General features: G+C 45.7%; 1 protein-coding gene across 9 annotated transcripts in view; it reads right to left on the minus strand.

The window, feature by feature from the left end:
- The window catches only part of USP28 (ubiquitin specific peptidase 28), a 28,862-nt gene continuing 8,512 nt past the window's right edge, over positions 1-20,350 (minus strand). For 2 of the 9 annotated variants that reach the window (XM_053269885.1, XM_053269882.1), the window contains exons 10-26: positions 19,137-19,285; positions 16,403-16,530; positions 16,143-16,238; positions 15,011-15,184; positions 14,493-14,707; positions 12,729-12,799; positions 11,520-11,748; positions 10,595-10,807; positions 10,271-10,410; positions 9,919-10,104; positions 8,300-8,395; positions 5,751-5,929; positions 5,409-5,487; positions 4,349-4,428; positions 3,780-3,903; positions 3,005-3,203; positions 1-1,384 (exon numbers count right to left, since the gene is read on the minus strand). In XM_053269885.1, the coding sequence (XP_053125860.1) occupies positions 1,197-1,384; positions 3,005-3,203; positions 3,780-3,903; positions 4,349-4,428; positions 5,409-5,487; positions 5,751-5,929; positions 8,300-8,395; positions 9,919-10,104; positions 10,271-10,410; positions 10,595-10,807; positions 11,520-11,748; positions 12,729-12,799; positions 14,493-14,707; positions 15,011-15,184; positions 16,143-16,238; positions 16,403-16,530; positions 19,137-19,285 (2,546 nt within the window). In that variant the 3' untranslated portion in view covers positions 1-1,196. Of the gene's footprint in view, positions 1,385-3,004; positions 3,204-3,779; positions 3,904-4,348; positions 4,429-5,408; positions 5,488-5,750; positions 5,930-8,299; positions 8,396-9,918; positions 10,105-10,270; positions 10,411-10,594; positions 10,808-11,519; positions 11,749-12,728; positions 12,800-14,477; positions 14,708-15,010; positions 15,185-16,142; positions 16,239-16,402; positions 16,531-19,136; positions 19,286-20,350 lie in introns of all 9 variants that reach the window. The other 7 variants (XM_053269881.1, XM_053269880.1, XM_053269887.1 and 4 more) reach the window with 5 other exon arrangements.

Raw genomic sequence — 20,350 nt, forward strand, 5'->3', positions numbered from 1 at the left:
TTTTATGTTTAAATAGGGTAAAATCCATTTATTGCACTTTTCAATAAACTAGAGAAGGTTCAAAATATGTATTCTCCCCTTTATCTCCTGATTCGTCAGTGTTCCAGTAAAACAGAAGTTGCTTAAACGCACATGTTATTTAAAAGTCTCACCCTGGCTTAGGTGAGCTCATCACCACTACTGCCCTGGCAATTATTAAGGTCTGCGACTGATTTTGAGGGAAGCCTACCCCCCGAGGTCAGAGACGGCAAGCTCCTTTGGGGCTCGGTCTCCCACCTAGTGCTGGGATTCCTGCTGCCAGCCAGTATCGGTGTCGCCTCCGTTTGCCCAGGGGCAGCAACTCCACTTGAATGCCCTCAGCCAACATCCAGGCATATGTGCACGTGGCTGGGCAGATGCACAGCACAGACTGCTGGGTCTTGTCCTTGCTCTTCGCACCCTCTTCCACTAGAAGGCCACCATTTAAAGCCTCTCGTGTGTAAGATTTTTCAAAGAGTGATGTATTGCTCAACATTCTCCTCCAGGACTTATTCCCTGAGCCAGCCCTGTTTGAGGTCTCCAAAGGCCAGCAGAAATGGGCCACGGGTTAAACACCGACTGTGCACGTTTTCTACATGTGACCCACCACATTTAAGTGCACTTCTCGTGTGCATTAGCCCATTCCTGTGAGATTTTAGCAGACCAGCTTCCACCATCATGGGCGTGGCTGCTGGCACACTAACTCTATATGCAACTGGATCAGCACATGAGGCAAGTGCTCTGAAAATGCAACAGAGTGAGAGTGTGTGTGTGTGTGTGTGTGTTTGTGTGTGTGTGTGTAATGCTCACAATGAGAGGCACATTACCCAATGGCTATACCACATATAGTATCAGGCGTGTGTGTGTGTGTGTGTGCGTACAATACTTTGTGTTTAGAATTGCATATTACTCCTAAAAGTTTTCCCATGAGGCTCCTGAAGGAAGAAAAGGCAAATGCTTTGAGTTCTGGGTGCCTGTTCTGATTCCTGCCTGTCCATACACAGGGAGAGATGATCTTCTTGTAGCCCTTCTTTTCTAGGCACAGTATTAGTTAGGTCTGGATGTGGATTGTCTTGATCAGTGTTCTCAGGTGTTCGCGTTGCTATATTCCAAAGGTAATAGAAAGCTGGACGCCGCACACTGGCAATTGGCAGCCTCTGTGCTTGATTTGGCAGTTTCTATTTTACAGTCACAGCTGAGGCTCCATGAATGGATTCCATAACTGCTGCAAATCTGCTGCACAAGTCGTAGGGTGAGTTGGGGCGGATTTTGGGTGGCTCTTTCAGAACTACTTCCTCGGCAGAACTACTCCCTCCGCAATCCAGCAGACGGGGCAGAAATTCATGCAGCTTCAAGTGTAGGTCTTCTGTATAAGAGAAGAGGAGGCCACCAGACAGTTAAGAAGTCAGATGCTAGCAAGAACAAAAACTGTGCTTTGGCCTCTGATTGAAACCAATTCCCCCATGAAGCATAAGAGGAGGAGTGAAGAAAACCCTAGACTAGAGTACTGTTTTATTAAATCTGGAACACACCTCAATCATCTCCTTCCTCCTTTCAAAGCAGTACAGAGCATACATATTATAGCCTTTAAACCACAGAGAATGTGCTAAAGACAACTACCGTATTAGAAAAATGCAGGCAAACGCAAAAGAGGGAATGGATCCACTGTCACAGGTTCTGCTTGGGTCACAGAACCAGAACAGGACTGAAGGGGAAGAGCTTAGCACCCTGTTCATGGGTTCTGTAACCATATACACAGTTACAAATGCAACCTGTCCTGCAAGCACCAGCCTCGATTTGGGTGATGAGAGTAATGCCACTCTGGGAGGATTCCAACTCATGACCCCGAGTGCTGGGGAACCAGTGCTCCGAATCACAGGGAAGACTCTTGCCTGAAGTACAGTGTTTGACCCTCCAGAGTGGACCATATCTGACCATTCAGATATTCAGCTGCAGGGAAAATTCAGCTGCAGCCGCCATGACTCATTTCTACTTTGAAACAGCATCTGGGGACCCAGTTTTGAGTTTAGTTATTTCACCCTTATTCATTCTTCTTCAAGACCCAGGTGAAAACAGGCACAGTAACTTAACTTTCAGATCATCAGCCACACATCTCTCAACTCAGATATTAAAATTCCCCACAGTGCTATCTCTTCCACCACTCAAAACCAATACCTAAGAATCTGGAGTAGAGCCAGGTGAGATTCATCCTAACCTCCTGTGGGCCAGGGAAAGGAGGCACAGCTGCCTCTCATTCCTGGAGCTCTGCTTGCTCCTCTTTCCCCCATTCCACCACAATGTTAGTGAGAGACACACTGCTTGCAGCCTGGCCATCCATCAAGTAGAATTGTGCGCCATTCTCCATGACGAATGGCCAGACTGCAGGCAGCGTGACTCTCTCACTGGAGCAAACAGAGCTCCAGGAAGCAGAGGTAGCTGTGCCTCCTTTGGCGACCCCTGCCCCATCCCCACCCGGTCATTAGGACAAGCCATTCCTGGGTAAAACCAATGGAATGCATGTAGATGTCCAAGTCACGAGATCTATTGAAGCTTTGAGGAATTTCAGCAGTGTGTGCTGCTGATCATGGAAGACCCACATGCAGCAGGCCTGCCAAATTTCAACTCCAAGAGCATCACATAGTTTTGAGGAGCAGAGAAACCCCAACAAACAGTCAGACACCAGTTGGTACAAACAGACCAGTTTGGAGCGCTACAGTGGAGCACATATGAAAGTATCAACCAAGACATGTAAAATTCCTACTTTTAAACACCAGGGGGACCAAGGGTTTTAATTCTGAGTTTTGAACACATTCAAATCTGGTAATTCAACAAGCCAGAGAGTCATTTTAGTAAACACTCAGTTTCAGCAATGGTTAAGCTAATCCACACAACACATGCAAAGACCTCTTGGGAAACACAAACACAGTGGAAGGAAAACAAAAGGCAAGAAGTGCTGGAATATTCTGTCTATAGGCACTTTTCCTACCATTCATGTCTTCTTTTCCCACATAATTACACCAATGTCTTCTCAAGACCTCAATGGCATCCAGGTCATCCTGGGAGATGTTGTTGTTTAGGATGAGATGCATACAGGGTATGATTATCTCATTCATGCAGTTCACAACTTCAGCCACGTTAAGCTCATCACCGCTTTCGAAGCGAACTGCTGCAGCATCATTCAATTTCTGGGCCGGGGAAGAAGAGAAGAGAAACTGAAACCTATGCACGCATATGCAGCTTGGGGTTGACAGTCCAATATTGCTGTGAGTTTTAGAATAACACTAGACATTCGGGGACTGTTATGTTGCCCTGGACAATCACATCTGCCTCTTTGTCTGTGAGAAGTGCATAAGGAACTGTGCAGTGAGAAAGCCAGCTTTGGAGGAAACAGCAGCAACTTGCTCTGGACTACGGAGGCTAGAGGTCTACAAGTCTAATAGTAAACCAAGCTAGACAATTGCAAGCCAATACAATAAAGGAAGGAAGAATAATCTTGCTTCTTAAGAGAGAGGGCTGCAAGTAGATGGGGGAGTGCCATTTTCTAAAAGTGTTAAAGGAAAATGCAAACTCCTTTCCTATGCCAATGGTGGGTCATGACAGAACAGAGAATTTGCTTATGCAAATAATATGAAACTGTAATGAAAAGCAAGAGGAACTGAGCTGAAAGCTGATCAATCTGTCAGCCAGTTCCACTGAAGGGGTGGGCAGGGGAGGAGGAGAGAAGGAACAGAAGGAAGGGCACTGCTGTTGCCAATACCCACCAGGAGACATTTCCTTCTGTAGAGAGCAACCAAAGATTCATCCACGCCTCGGTTGGGTCCCTCCATCAGCAGGAACATATTGCTCTGGTAAGCATGTACCAGATAGGTCAGGGCCTCACAATACCTGGAAAGCGGCACATGAAAGGAAGGTGAAAGAGTTTAACAACTAAATTAACTTTGTTAGCTGTCCCATAAATTGTTCTCTGGGCACTTCACAACAACACAAAAGTAAAAAAACTTGCAATAAAAACACACAAACACAAGACAAATTACAATATAAAATGAAAGAACACAAGACATTTTAAAAAGAATACTTCTGATTCTTCTACTACTGTTAATGCAATTACTTTTGTTGTACCATTTCAGGCATCCATGCACGGCAGAGAGGAAGCATTCCCCTCCCCCTCCCCACTTTCCTTGTGTACGCTCTAGTCTCGCCAGGAGAAGGCTGCATACAACAAATCCTTGCAGAGTTTCAGCCTTCTGTGTCCTAACCCTAGGATTTAGCACCCCAAGGTGTCCCCAAAGGATCTGCGATTAAGTGATGTCTATGGTGGCCATAAGCTTACTTTTCATTCTGGTAAAGCTCCAAGCCTGTTAAGAGGTAGACAGACACTTTGCGGAACAAGCTGTAGTCTTCATGCCATCTCTGTCCAAAAACAGGAAGCAGTCAAAGTCAGACAGTTCAAGAGAGACAAATCTTGTCCAGCCCAACAGTGTGTACTTGCTACCTGATCCAAGCAGACAAAGGTCCCAGTCTTTGCTATGGAGGCCACACATTTTTGGTGTGCAGATGTACAAAAGAGGGGCTCACAGAGAGCACTCGCTGCAGACCCACAGCAGTTCCCAAACAGAACACTGGTGCCTGAGACCATGTCCCGGCGGGTGGGGTGGCTGCTGCAGCTCTGCAGGGAGGCTGGCTGGTGCAAAGCCAAGTCATGCTTCCCAATGACCTACAGATACCAAATGTTGCATACACAACCCTGCCCCTGGAATTAGCTGGATGCATTGCTTTTTACACTGGAATACACCCAGTGAAGAATTTTAGAGATCCTGAATAGAATCAGCAGATTTTAAACTATGATTGCTCTCAGATTTTTCAATAATCAGTTCAGTAATTCTTAAGCAACATCATGCCCAAGAGAAGCAGAAGATCTCAGAGTCAAGTTTACTATATATGGTAATTATTCAGTCAAATAATGTTTTAAATTAAAATCATACCCATGTCAAGCTGTTCTTTTATTTCCCCTTTTCAACCACATTAATAAGAAGTTCTATTACATATACTTAATTTATCTTTCAGTGTAATCTACACAAAATGATGTTGCCTGGTCAATAATGGGCCTCATCTACTAGTATATAGATATCTCCCCCACCCCCACCCCTATAAAACTAAGGACGCCCGCGCACGCACACACACACACACACACACACACATGCACGCATGCACGCATGTATGTTCTGGCCACTTCTCTGAAGGGAACAGTCCTTTGTACCAATCACAAGATTGGTACTGTTAAAGAACAGCAGCACTGGCTTGCATGGCAGCTAGATGCCACAATCCTGACGGCAGCTTCAGCACAACAGGATCTCACTTGAATGGCAAGCTCTGTGAGCAAGGCTTTTTACCTGATACTCTTCCATGTCCATCTCATCAGGGCGAATCTCTTTCAGCTTTGCTTGTGCAACTTGCATAATGCTAATGGACCTGTTTGGGGCGGGGGGGGGGGGGTGGCAGGGAGAAAGAGAGAGAAAAGAGCAAACAAAATGAAGCCGTGTCCAAGAGCGAGAGCACATCAAATTATAGCTGCCCAGAGATGTTTCTATCGGCCCCATTCCAGAGCTAGTACCTTTAGGTTTCCAGAGTGCTATATAGTAATAGTTTATTGCTGGAAGCACACGTAGGCCTGCTGTGGGAAAGTGTTCTAACACAGACTACTGCATGTTTCTCCTTCTCCACTCTGAACCAACCTGCCGTCAAAGCTGAGGTTTTTGTCTGCAAACTGCTCCAGAAGAGTCCGCTCCACCACCTGCTGGGGGGCATTGTTCTGCAAGAAGTAGATCAGGACATGCTGAAGCCGGGGGTCGTTTTGAGGCGTGGGGCTCTCTCTGGACAGCAAGTGCAGCCTGGAGTATTCTTCACGGAATGCCTGGGAAAACCAGTGACAGCTCTGACTCATTTATGAATGCACAACAGTCCTAACCCTTGAGGGATGTTGTAACCAAGAGCTCCTTCAACCCAGAAAGCCCCAAGTTTGCTTTGCAGATTACTGTAATGGGGCCATGCTCCTGCCATGGAAAGGTTCTACTTTGAACTGGCATGCCAAAGTCAGAACATGTGCAGGCAACAGGGAGCAAGTTATTATGAACAGATATTTCACTTCTGGGAGGCAACTCTGACACACCAAGCTTGTGCCTGATATGCAACAGAACAAACAAGAAAGTTATTGGACTGGCTGGTGAGGTCCTTCCTAGTCAGAGCAGACCACTGCCTGCCAGACTGGGAGGCTTCTGGAATCGCAGCTGGAAAGTGGAGCCGTCCCCTTGGGACATGGTCAAGTACTCACTCAACTATGCCAAACAGTCCGCAAATTATTCTAGCCACAGAGAGGAAAATGGTGGGACTGTATCATCATAGCAAAGTGCGTCTTCCCTGTTGGACTTCATCTTGCTTCACGCTCGGCAATTTTTCCAATCAAGGCGAAACATAAAATACATCTTCCTCCACCTAAATAAACTGATCCAGGGTGTCGTGATCAGACTCCCCTCTCCATAAAGAGATAAGCAGAAGTGAACCCTGTTTTGACGGACAAGCTGGTGAACTCCAGGGCTCAACCAATCACACCAGGTGAATGGGACCTAGAGAGCTGTTGCCAGGAAGAGGGGAGTTCTTTGTTAGAGGAGGACATGTGGCCATGGAGTTTGACTGCAGGAAAATAACTCTGCAGATCCTTGAAAGACAGGAGGGCAGGAAGCTTGAATTCTCATCTGGAGTTTGTTGAGTTCAAAGGAAAAGGGAAGTTTAGTCTAGGGAAAAGGTTGTTTATTCAGACTTTGTGTTAGAATTTGTATTTCTTGGGGGGCAGGTGTTTTGCATATTCCTGATACTGTTTTATTGCAGTTTTCTGCAGTGTAACTGAAATAAGAACAATAGCCTTGGCCCATCCTACCTAGGGCGTTTGCAAAAGACTCTATAAACATTTAAACGTGCCTAAGACAACTTAGTTTTGCAATCTACCAATTATTCTTAACTGTATTTAAGAAAGCCTCAGTCAGAAGCAGTCTGCAGTACTTGAATAAAACAGTTTTTTTGAAGTCTTTTCTTTTTACAAGCCTCTTCGAGTTGGCTCTTAACTCAGGGAAAGCGGAGCCAAAGGGGTACTTCTCTGGTGCAATCACATCCTCAAACCTTCAGAAGCTATCAGTCTTCTCATCACATGTAGCTTTTTGTATTTATCTGATAGCAAAATAAAGAGTTTTCCCTGGGATTCCACCACAAGCCCAGGGAGGTTCAAGCTCTGTCAATCAAATGGGTGGCAGCATCAGCCGCCTTTTGAACCTACTGACAATACAGGATAGTTTTAGGAGAAGTCTAGCCAAGCAGCACAGCAGAGATGAGTCGGCATTTCTTTCCCTCACATGAGCTTGCTCTGAGACAAAGGCTACAAATCCGCTACACAGGGGTTCTCAGATGGGTGTCTAGATGTTGGACTACAACTCCCATCACCCCCAGGCATCCTTTAGTCATTGTGGCTGGAAAGGATGGGAGCTGTTGTCCAGCAACATCTGTGGACCCAAGTTTGAGAACCTCTGAACTAGTCTAATAAGAGAGAGGAAGAAAATGCTGCTTCTAAAAAAAGTGTAACCACAAATGAAAAGACCGTGTGAAAAAAAGAAAAATACAGTGGAAAACTAATAAAACATATTAGAAACTATTAAACTTGCTCAAAATGGATTTTATAAATTCTAAGTCACAAGAGAATAATATAGAATATCAATGCACTTACTAAAAATATAGGAACCATAAATACAAGATCAATAACTATAAACAAAGATATATGAGAGTATAAACAATAAGAATACAAAAACTATATTAAAGCTATAATGAGTATTCTTCTTTTCACACGGTCTTTCCATTTGAGGTATCTTTGTTTTTCACGTGTTACCCCTTTTTTGATCTGTGACTGTACTGTTCCTAAAAAAGTGTAATGCAGGAGACCTGATACTTTAACAAGGCAGGACTAAAAAAAAAACCCAAGTTCTCTCCTCCCCTGAGAGGAGGCTCCAGAAGCCGCCTCAAAGCAGGACGAGAGAAGTCATCCCTCTGACAGGATACAAGGAGAATATTGTCCTCCAATGACTATGGAGAAAGAAATCCTGTGCCTGGGAAACATCACGGGTCAGCAAGAGAAATAGTCAGCTGCCATCCTGCCATGAAGGCTACCCAGCAACAGGAGACACCAATGGCACACTACCCACCAATGTGAGGAAGACCTGTGAATCCAGCTCCAAATAAGTACCTTGACTAGCCCTGCTTCAGACCCATCCCGATCAAAAGTCTGACGGGCTTTAGCAATAGCCAGGATCACACCCTGCATGGCGGGACTAAGCATCACCTGCCACAAAGAACAGAAAAAGAAAGAAGATGGATAGGGGAAAGAGCCGCAGGAAAAAGGAAAAGAAGAAGAAGAGGAGGAGGAGGAGGAACATGTAAGGGTTTTGCAGACAAGTTGTCCAGGGAAGCTGTGTGGGGGGTGGGGGCGGGGAGCCAAGCTCTACTTAAAGGAGTCCCTTCTGTTGCCGCATCTGGGTGTCCACACATACCAATTTTAGGCCACACCACAGTTCTGGGCCCTTCCATGAAAATTCTTTTTATTGTCTCTACATGTCCATTCGGAAGCATCAGGTGAGTGGAAGGGGGAGGGGGTGGTGGGTCTATGTATCATTGAAGACCGGCACAAACAGAGCAAGTCAATGGTATCAGATCTACCAATACAGCCTCTCTGAGGGAAGGGGATGGAAAAATTCCAAACAGCTTCAGGGAATGCAGAGGTGAGTCTTCCATCGGCTTCCCCCCCTTTCCAGAACACCACAACAGTGGTTTTGTGAAGGAACACGTTTGATCTGTGGTAGGTTCCTGCTGACTGGCTTCTTTACCATGGCCAAGAGCCCCAGAGGCAAACTCATGGTTCACACCAACCTGACAACACTCCCAGAGAGCATTTCTATGCACAGGAAAGCAGCCAGGATCTAGAACTACCACATGCGCTCCCACACTTTCCCAGAATGATAAAAAGCCACACTTCTAACCTGGTCTTGTGGTAGCAAGCATGACTTGTCCCCTTAGCTAAGCAGGCTCTGCCCTGGTTGCATATGAATGGGAGACTAGAAGTGTGAGCACTGGAAGATATTCCCCTTAAGGGTTGAAGCCGCTCTGGGAAGAGCATCTAGCTTCCAAATTCCCTCCCTGGCAGCAGCATCTCCAAGATAGGGTTGAGAGAGATTCCTGCCTGCAACCTTGGAGAAGCCGCTGCCAGTCTGTGAAGACAATACTGAGCTAGATAGACCAATGGTCTGACTCTGTATATGGCAGCTTCCTATGTTCCTATGGGTGCCAGCTGCTGCACTTGGGTGCTCTGTTGCTACTCTTGGATGGCAAGAACAGACTTCCCATCCAGGGGAGGGAATGAGGGGCACAGACAGGCAACCAACCACCAACTTCCAGAAGTCAGGGGAGTGAAATGGGATAAGCAGCCATGGAAACAGCCGCCAGCGCCAGCAGCACCACCACCTCCTAAGTATCAGAGTAGAGAGGGCCTGCGCTGGAAGGGGCAGAAACAGCCCCAATGCAGTTGTGCTTTATGTAAGCCAATTTGACAGGACACATGAAATAGTGGTGGGAAATTACGACTGCCATGCTAAGCTCCTCTGAAATTATGCTTCAGGGATGGCTGCCAGATATTTCCAAGTAAATGCATTTGTGATCAGCAAAGAGTGTACAAGAATGAGAAGGTGATGCACCCAGCAAGGCCAGCGAGAGTCTGGAAGAGCATTTTCCAGTCCACAATAGTTCAGAGCCCAAAGCAGTTTGTCTCAAACACTGCTTACTGCAGAACCACACAGGCACTCGGCCATGTACCTCCTCATTATAGCCGTCTGCATCAGATCTAACTAGAATCTTTCCCACACTGGGGATCTCCACTTCAGAGATCTGGGAGCTTGGCAGGGCAGAAGCCTCCGTCCCCGCGGCATTCTGCTGCTCCTCTGCCAGAGCTGGGAGGCTTGATTCTTCCAGGAGGGCCTTGGCTGGTTCTGCCTCCTTTGACTGTGTCGGGAGCAGAGAGAGGAAGAATAAAGAGAAGTCAAAAGGAATAGAAGTCAGAGAAGCAAAGCAGAAAGGCTTGAGTCAGATGCAGCAGGAGCAGACGCATGAGCAACACAAGACTACGGAAACAGTAGCCAGCATCATGGCCAGTGCCCGCTCTCCTCACCTTCTTGAAAGCAACCTCTGCACCACTCTTCTCATACACATCTGCAGTCTTGGCAATGGCTTGAGCGGTCTGATCTCTGGTGATCATAGCATGCTCAGAGGAGAGTGAACGGGCCTCAGGGTCACTAGGTGGAGACTGGTCTGAGGAGAAAGAAATTGGTCCACAGTGTTTGCTCTGACTTCCGAGGTCTTACCGACGGTTTAGATGTTGGGATGAGGGTCACGCCAGGCCCAGGACAACAGCTACAGTAGCACGGGTGGGGTGGGGGTGGGGGTGGAGGGACCAGAGTGAACCAACAGTGAGAGAGTAGCTTGCTTCTCACACCTTGCCCTGAATCGGGAGAACAGGGTGCTTCTTCTGCCGAGGCCAAGGACTGCTCCACCTGGGCCACCTTGCAGGACTGCTCCTCCTCCTCCTTGTCGGCCACCTCCTGTTCAAATCTGTGGTTGTCATCACGGATGTACTTCTGAAGTTCCCACGTCAGAGATTCCACTTCTCTTTGGGCCTGCTCATCATCAGCAGCAGCATCACCACCTACTGCGGAAGACAAATATCCAGATGGTCCTGGTGCTTATAAAGACTTCAAATGAGAAGAAGCTACTTTCCTGTCCAAGCAGAGGTTCTCACCCTTGGGCCACAACTGGGGGCCAAAGCTTGAGAACCTCTGCCTTAAGAGAAAATCCAAGATGTAAAATATCCTAGAAAAGCTTAAAAGCACAGAGGCTAACTGAACGTTAAGATTCAGAGCAGCAACAAGAAGAGAATAAAGTCACAAACACATAACAGGTAACATCAGCCATTAAGAAGCTGGTTCTAACTTGTGTGCTCAGTGAGTAGAGTCTCCTTCAAATGGGCCGTCGCCACCGCTAAGGAAGTCTGCCCAACTAACAGTCACCCAATTTCAGCTGGCAAAGGGCTTCCAGACCAGATTTGATTTGATCTTTCACCCTTCTGCTGCACCCTCTTGGGCTCAACTGCAAGATACTCGGTGGCAGGGATAATGAAGAGCTAGTTGCTGGTTATTCATGCTCTGGGCCTCTGAATACACCTGGCAGGCAGCCATAGAGGCCAGCCTGGATGCAGATGCCACCCGCACATCAGGAGAGAGCAATCTATTCCAGACCCTAAGAACTCTTCTGTGCAAGCCAGCCACCATGGGCCACCAGCAGAGACTGGGGACACTGCCGGCAGGGCTCAACGAGGAGTCCACAGCTCAAGATCCTCTGTGCAAGCGGTTTGGAATCGTTACCTGCTGCCAAGTGGGGGAGCCTTTCGTTTCTGTACATCAGACAGTAGGCACTGGCATTCCTCAGGCCTCCAAACGAGTCCCTTTCTAGCTCTTCCCAGGATGATTCTGTCACAGAGAGGTCATTATACTTGAGCCAACTCTTTCGGGGCTGGTTGTAGATGTAGGCCCAGTAGTGGCCAGCATTGGCCTGGCCTTCGTGGACCAAGACAGCATGCAAGTGATAAGGGACCTGTAAAGTATGCAGAAGAGACTATCAGGCTTATTTTTAGCAGGTGAAGTAACATGACCTGCTCATGACAGATCCAGAGACATTCCCAGCTGCTGTGCCTGTGAGAACTATCCATTCATACAATCACAGCTTCAAGCAGGGGCTGACAGGCAACTTTTCAGTTACAGCCATAGTGCAAACTTCAGGTTCAAAACCCGGAAACATTTCATGGGTCAAATACAAGCCACTTGCTGGAAAAGCAAGGTCAAAAAGCAATAGCTTGATAAATATGACTAAATTCGGAAGCCCAAGCTTTACTGAGACAGGCTCTGCACAGCCCAGAACACAGCCAGTCCATATTGAAGGGAAAGGGCAGAAGCTCCTCCGGGCAAGACAGAGAGGTGGAAGTTCTATGTCTTTCAATCCACTGACTGAATGGTTGCAGCCCAATGTGTGTGAGGGGGAAAGGAAAAGAGGGCAGCAAGCTGTAATCAAGAGACCTGGCAGAGTTGATAACATCTACAGCTCCTTTGCACAAGTACAGAAATCAGTAAGCACCAACTGCCTCCGTTTGAGAATATCTAATTAGAAAAGGAGGCTAATGAATCCCATTAACAATCCTATTGAAAAGCAAAGTAATTTCATTATTTGCGGGATGCTTTACAGACTCCAAAATCCCAATTACTAGAGTCCGCTACTCATTCTCCCTCCCCCACCAGATATTTGGCTCTTGAGACTGTCTTTGTCCACTTTGCCTGGAGGATCGATGATGGATTTCCTTGGCACAAAGGTCTAATCATTTGGGCCCAGCCTGGTGGAATTGCTGCATTTTCCAAGATAACAAAATTTTGCTTCCAAGGAACTTGCAGCAGGATTCCATTATTGGCTCTCTTTGCTTGCATGTATTTGTCCCTTCTACTAATGTCGGAAGCTGCTTTGCTCCTCAGAAAAGCAGCATAGCATTCAAATTATAACCCCCAATGAGGAGTCAGACATCCTACCTGATGGAGCTGAGGATCAGAGTACATCTGCTCAACAGACTGACCAAGCAGGGCAATGGAGCTCTTCAATTCTGTTAACAAACAGACAATTCACTAGTCATGTTTGATGCTACTGCTCCATCCCTCCCTATCTGACATTTACAGATATTTCAGCTGCAATTGGTTACCACCTTTAGGCTCCTATAAGGTGCAAGTGGGTTGTGCAGTTATGGTCCATCATATATCCCTACAACCATGTCTTATTGTGCATTAAGTAGCAGCCATCTCTAGCACAGAGGCAAATTAATATTCAGCAGCAAACCCATTTTACACAAGCAATCATAAAGACAAGGACTGTTGAGGCTACAAGTCTATCAGCATACAGTACAAAAATAGGGATCTGGCTCAACACAGGATAACATGAGATTCATTCCTGAAAGCCTCACTTAAAAAAAAAAAATCAAGTTTTTTACTTAGAGGCTGAAGGAAGATACAGGAAGATTCCTCTCCTGGAATGTCTGTGCCCCTGCGACTTGGGGCAAGTCAAAACTATTGAGCATGTCCTCCTTCACCGCCTGTTCTACAGAGATGTACAAAATGCCCTTCTCCTCCCACTACTTGAAAGGTTGCCAGGACGCTCAGGCCAATACGACGTCTGCCTACTACTCCCAGACTGTGATCCATCCACAGCATACAATGTTCTGTGCGGCAGCATTCAGAATTCAGACTCTGACCACTAGCCTGAACTAATCTCCCAGTCATTCAGCCCTACTGCCTTTAATCTATCAGTTTATATCTTCAATGTTTTATAGACACTGAGGTCATTCACAGGACCGGGTGGGGAGAGGCTTCACTTCACTCAACTCCCCCCCCAGACGACTGAATGTTGCTGGGAGCGCCATCCGCACACCCACACAATCCACCCCTGGAGAGCCAGAAAGACTCGTCCCGGCTTTGGATATTGCACAATGCACTGTGCACTGAGTATGGTACATTGGGGGATCCCCCCTGGGTCCAGAGCACCCGCCTCTCTGTCAGCTTGAGCTGACAAGCAGCTGGCACTGACACATGATCCCAGCAGCTGGGCTAAGGGCGCATTTGTGCCCTTAACCTGGGCTAAGAGCTGGGCTTCAGCGCAGGGTTTGGTGCCATGGAAGCACCGGGATCTGTGTGGATCCCAGCACTTCTCACAGGCAGCCAAGCCGAGGCGGGGCTGCTCGAGCCTGAGCTGGGCTGTTTGTCAGAACCGTCTCACTGCCTTACTGATTTTAGCTTCGCAGCTGTTCGATAGCATGCAGCTTTTAACAGCATCTCAGAGCCTTGAGCCCTACGGTGACTTCATAGACACAGGCTGTTTGAGCAATCTGACAGTTATTTTTACAGATACTCATAGTTCTTAGCTGTTCAGTAATCCTATAGGAACCTTTTTCGTAGCCTTACAGTCTCTGTGTTAACAGGCACAGACTCTTGTTTCTATCTGCTTTTAATACTACATGCTCCTTTTACCTTTTGCTGGTCTAAGGCCATAATAAAGAATGACTGACTTAGAGGCACGTCTGCACAAAGAACTTCTGCAAACAGGAGCTACAGAAGGTTCTGTTAGCTGCTGCACATGTACTGAACTGCACCCTGCATGGCTACCTGCCCAGCACTTTATACCAATCCAACACCACGAGTGGTGTTAGGAGCCCAAATGAGATTTGGACTCTGTGCAAAGTTCTTATACATGGATCTGGAATGCAAGCTAAGCATCTTGATTCCTCCTCACACCTGCTGGCCACAGACCTTTGATGTCTTGTTCAACCTCATCCCTCCATCGCTGCAGGCAGGTCATAACGAGACTCATTTCGTCCTGCGTGATCACATGAGGAGCTGGATATTCCAGCATCTCCACAGGAAAACTGGATGACTGGCGGGGTTTGCTCACGAGCTCCTGATGAGATGATGCTGGAGCAGAGGCTGCATCTCCTGCATGCTCAGTAGTCTGCATCACTACCACCCTACAAAGCAAACAAGTCATTTATGCTACCACTTCCAACCAATGGGAAGCCAAGTAGGCAGTGCTTTAAGTTGTGCTTGTCAGTAAACACAGCAGTGGTGCAAAATTGGACAGCAACCACTTGGCTTCTGCTCCAATTCTTCATTGGAAAGTTGGACAAACAGGGGAAAGACAGAAAAAGAAATGGATTCCAAAATCTCATTTGGGGGAAGTGCGTGGGGGTGAAGACAACTACTGAAAATGGGGTCTTGAGACAGAGATCATGAGACCCTTTGGATTGTCAAGTGGACAAAACCATTTTTACCTGCTTTCTGTTGGGGGAACATCTGAAGTCCGGCCCTCTGCCTGGGGATCTGTTGGTTCAGAGGCCTGAGAGCAGGGAGGAGCAGTAGATGGCTTTGTACTTGCAAATTCAAGAACATACTGCAGCATGTCTGGCAAGGGGAAGTGGCCTGTACCTGAACCATACTTCATGTATCTAAGAAACAACACATCAGAGTTAGGTTTAGTGGATCACCATATTCTTACACACTTATGGGATCACAACTACAAGAAATTTCTGTTCAATTAGCATTAGTCCCCAACTGCCACTTTCCTTTATATTTTGTGCCTATCTCCAAGTTCACACAATGTTAATCGTATGTCCATTCCTGGTGCTACTTTGTAAGCATGCCTGTTCTTTAGATTTTACTTTAAAATGTACATCGCAAACAAGGGCTACGTGGTGAGCCACCAAAAATAATTGTCTTTTATCATCTCGTGCAAATACCACCAATACAGAGAGGCAGCGATATGAAGTTTTGTAAAAATCAAGTTGTTCTTCTGACCTCAACACCCGAGAGGTGCCTGCGCAGGCGCAGAACCCCATTCACTTATGGGCTCAACGGATCACGATCCAGATATTTTAGATCCCGCACAGGTTGAAACAAGGCCCCATTCTGAATGCATGTGTGCAGACACTGCCTGGATACTCCCACCCAGAACAAAACTCATTCTGCACACAGATGAAAAAAATTAGAGAGAACATTGATTAGCAGTTTTATTTTCATTCCCCTTCCTAATGATCCCTACCATTGAACTGGCCTTTTTCACAGCTGCTGCTTACTGAGTTGACACTTTCAACCAGCTGTCCACCACGACCCCAAGATCCTTCTCCTGGTCAGTCACTGACAGCTCAAATCCCAACAGTGTATACCTGAAGTTGGGGGTTTTCGTCCCAATGTGCATCACTTTACACTTGCCAACAGTGAACCACATTTGCACTGGGGGTTCTGTGGCATTTAGTTGTTGCTTCTCCCACATCAAGTGGGGTTCGGGCCAGTGCAGTTGGGTCAGATTCATACTGGATTAAAAGCAGAAGCATCCATTGTACCGCCATCACAGGCCACAGATATTATTTTGTGAGACACATTAATTTGGAACCAATGGCTATTCACCTTTCCAGTTTCTGCTGCAGAACTGTTTCCTGATCCTTCAGTTTCTTCAGCTCTTCTCTTTTGGCTTGAATTAGCTCTTTGTTACTATACAAGAACCTAAGGGAGGAATACAACAGCATGTAATCTGTGTGTTCTGCGAGGCTGGGCCCTCTCCGCAGCTGCAAGAACACATGATCTCTGCAAAACCTGTTCAGCCATGCCACTAGTTCTCTGGAAGAATCCGAAGGACTGAACTTGTGTATATTATACCAGCATCTTACCTGTCCATATAAATTATCTGTGGGAATTCTAGCTTGTTGTGTATCTTCTCTGGCTGCCCGAGAGACTGATTGAACTCAAACCGGGAAAGTTCAAAGGTCAATACCGGAGGAAGCTTTGTAAACCAACGCTGGAATACAAAACATGTACAGAAAGGCTTAAAAAGGCAAGAGGCTGCCAGGAGATGAGACAGCTCTCTTCATTTAATGATGCAGTACATTATGTAACATCTGATTAAACACAACACTGATAAAACCAGAGACCCCACTGTCTCTTTCTTTCACCAAAGAAAGTCAGATCCAGAAAAGTCATATATTACATTATACCTAACAAATCAAGTTGCACTTTTATTTGTACTTTAATTTTATTCTGGGTCTGTTGTGGTTAGCCAAATATAAGTAAAGTTACAGAATATCACCAAGCACTGATTTTCGAGAAAACTGGCCCTACCTTGAATCACCTGATACACATAAAGGTTTCAAAAGGCCGATTCCTTTTACATTAAAACAAGCTTTATAATCACTGCCATCTCTTCGGAAACAATTTCAACTAGACAATCAGAACAGTCTTTCAACAGCTGTTCTAGAAGTCATGCTGGAAAAATCTGGCCAACATTTCTGACTTCCTATCTTTTAATAGACTTCTAGCATCTACTGCCAGACTGGCCTTGCATGATAAACAGACCACACCCCGGCTGGTCAAAGACCGAAATAAAAACTTGGATCACACCACACCCTCCTCCTGGAGCTATTTGCAGCCACCCGCTTACAAAATGATACCCCAGAAGCTGCCACAAGCTTCATCATGTTTTGCCACATTTTTGGTCAAGGTCAACAAAGCACCACATTTTCACAGATCTTAAACTGTTTGGAATGTCTTTCTGAAAGTGCTATTTTACATTCTAGAAGAGGAAACGGAATTCACTCAAACCAAGCTAATTGTCAGAATTTGAGAGCCACAAGCCCAGGATTCAAGAGCTGTGGAACCTCTTACAGCTCACAATGCCCTAACCTGAGATTCTGAGAAGCTTGATTAGTGGACAGCAAGTCTTGATTCAAAGGCAATGCTTGCTGGATCTTCAGAGGTTTTCCATATATCCACAGTAGTGGATGTACGGAAACATCTTGCAATTAGAACACCAAGTACAGGGGAGGCTTTAGTACAGGGCTAAAAGTCAGGGATAATTCAAGAATGTCCTTGTCTTTTTGCTACCTGTTTTCCATTATACAGGTTGAGTATCCCTAATCTGGACATCCGAAATCCGGAATGCTCCAAAATCCAGAAACCACCATGGCATGCGCCCACAGCACCAACAAAACATTATTTTCACATGAAATCTGAATTTCATCTTCACCTAAAATGCCATGTTTGAGTCTAACATGACCAGCAACATTGCACTGTAAATTTTCTTGCAATTAGTTTTCATTACATTTACAGCTACCTGTAGCTATCGTAAATTCAATGCTTATTTGTTTTTATACTTTAAGTAAAACCTAAAAAAAATAAAATACAGTGTACAGTAACCTTTCGTGTTTAGACTTGGATCCCATGCCCAAGATATCTCATTACAATATGCAAATATTCCAAAATCAGGAAAAGTCCAAAATCCAGAACACTTCTGGTCCCAAGCAGTTCGGATAAGGGATACACAACCTGTATAGGTTCCATCCATCCAAAAACTTCTATACTGCAGAACCAGCCACCAACATTGCACAGAGGGACCTCAGTAGCAGGAAAGACACCCAGAAGGTACAATATACATTTCCTCACTTTTAAATTCCTCATCCAAGCTCTCAACAACAAATATTTATATAGCGCTTTTCAACAAAAGTTTCCAAAGCTGTTTACACAGATAAATTTAAAAAAAAAATTGATCCCTGTCCCCAAAGTGCTGTCAATCTAAAGAGAAACACAAGATAGACACCAGCAACAGTCACCGGAGGAAGTGTGCTGGGGGTGGATAGGGCTAGTTACTCTCTCCCTGCTAAATAAAGAGAATCACCATATTAACAAGGTGCCTCTTTGCCCAGTTAGCAGGTAGCATGTGAAACTCACTCTTTGCTAGTTACATGACTATGAGCAGCCCTTGCTTTCTCCATTAAATAGCAAATGAGGATGGGGAGGAGAGAAAAGAGAAAATAGGCCTTTTCATCTTCCCACTACACTCTTCAGTGTATTTATAAGAACATGTGGGATCTACACTTTCTCTGAATACAGCTTTCAAGTGTCAAGAATCAGCAACATATGATTGGTTCGTGATCCAGATTAAAAAGTAAACAACGAAATCAAAGGCAGAAGATCAAAGGAGTGAAAATGAGAAGTGTCATATGCACTAAGAGGGAACATACAAGTTACAAAACAAAAACAAAAAACAGCATACCATAGAGTTAAGCACTGTACTTTTACCCTCCGAAAATATGGAGGCAGTGGTTCTTCCCTACTCGGGTACGGGTAGGCTTCAATAGAAAGAGAGATACTTTATCACACAATCACAAACAAACTCCTTTTACAAGGTAAACTCTTGGTACAGATTAAGTGGGACATCCCTGATTTTACAGCTCATGTATGCTAGCTTTACATATTATTTCAATACACCTACATACTGTACATTTAACAGAGTTAAGCACATCTAAAGTATGTGGGTTCGACTGGGCATCTTACACTTTAATATCAGAAAGGGTCAAATTTATCTTTGCACTACGTTGCCCATAAGAAGCGTGAATATGCAAGACTAACCTCTTGCCCATAGTTCACCGGCTGGTTAGAAGGCAACAGTTCAGTCTCCCCCTCTACCATGGCTCCTTCCAAACACTCGTGCAAGTTCTTATAACCATTGACCTGCAGGGGATACTGGCCAAAGGTCTCTATTATGGAAAAGGTGTTGCCTGAACATGGAGGGGGGAAAAGTCATAAGCCAGCGTCAAGAGAGCAGAAGACCCCTTTGCAAACACTTTACAGTTACTGCAACAGGTACCTATTCTCAGAGCTCAACCAAGCAAAGCTTTCCCCACATGACTTGCAAACATGAGCATGGTGTTATTTCCCAATCAACCTTCAGGACTGTGTCCTGCTCCCTTGATCAACTCTCCTCCCTCATTGGCCTTGATTAGGAGTGGAGGTTAGCACACCATCACATCACACACCACTCATGAACATATAAAGGCGACTTAGAGACAGGTCACTGGCCCATTGAGCCAGGGCTCTCTACTCTAATAGGCAGGGCTGTACCCAGTCCTTTTAACTAGAGATTAGCCCTAGGACCTTCTACATGCAAACCAGGTAACATTATCAGCAACTGGAGAAAACATAGGAACATGCATTCTCTGTCCAGGTGAGATATTTAAACTGGCAACGATGACACACTCAATTGGTTTTAGAAACACTGGCAGAGTTGGCTCAAGGCTGACTGAGGCAGCAAGCCAGTTTCTGGACTGTACCACTTTAGACAGAAGGTGGGGGAATTGCATGAATGAATGCATGCTTCTTTCAATATAGGAGAATGCTCTGTCCTTGGGAGGGGATCTAACCTAGTATTCTTCCCAACATGGGAACTCTTAATTGCAAGGAGGGTTCTTTTTTTGTTAAACGCAAAAACATGCATTCATGCAATTCCACCAGCTGCAGCCTGAAATAGTACAGTCCAGGTTTACTTCTTCATCAGGGGAATGTGTGCTCAAGAAAGCAAGTGCTCCATCAGGTCACAAGAGCAATACAAAAGGAAGAAGTGGGATCCAAAGTTAAAGCACTTTGTCACTGGAATCAATGGGATCCAAGTTAGGCCTATGCTGACATTTCCTCCCACTGAAATCAATGGCAGCTGGAAGTGCTCAACTTTGGCTGGATTGGACCATATTTTAAAGAACCTGACAGCTGCAACAAAACCCAGCAACAGCCTCCTAAAGTCCTCTCAAAGACAAAAATCACACACACACACACACAGTTTAACATAC

The sequence above is a fragment of the Hemicordylus capensis genome, chromosome 8 (genome assembly GCF_027244095.1).
Source record: "Hemicordylus capensis ecotype Gifberg chromosome 8, rHemCap1.1.pri, whole genome shotgun sequence".
In the NCBI taxonomy this organism is placed as follows: Eukaryota; Metazoa; Chordata; class Lepidosauria; order Squamata; family Cordylidae; genus Hemicordylus; species Hemicordylus capensis.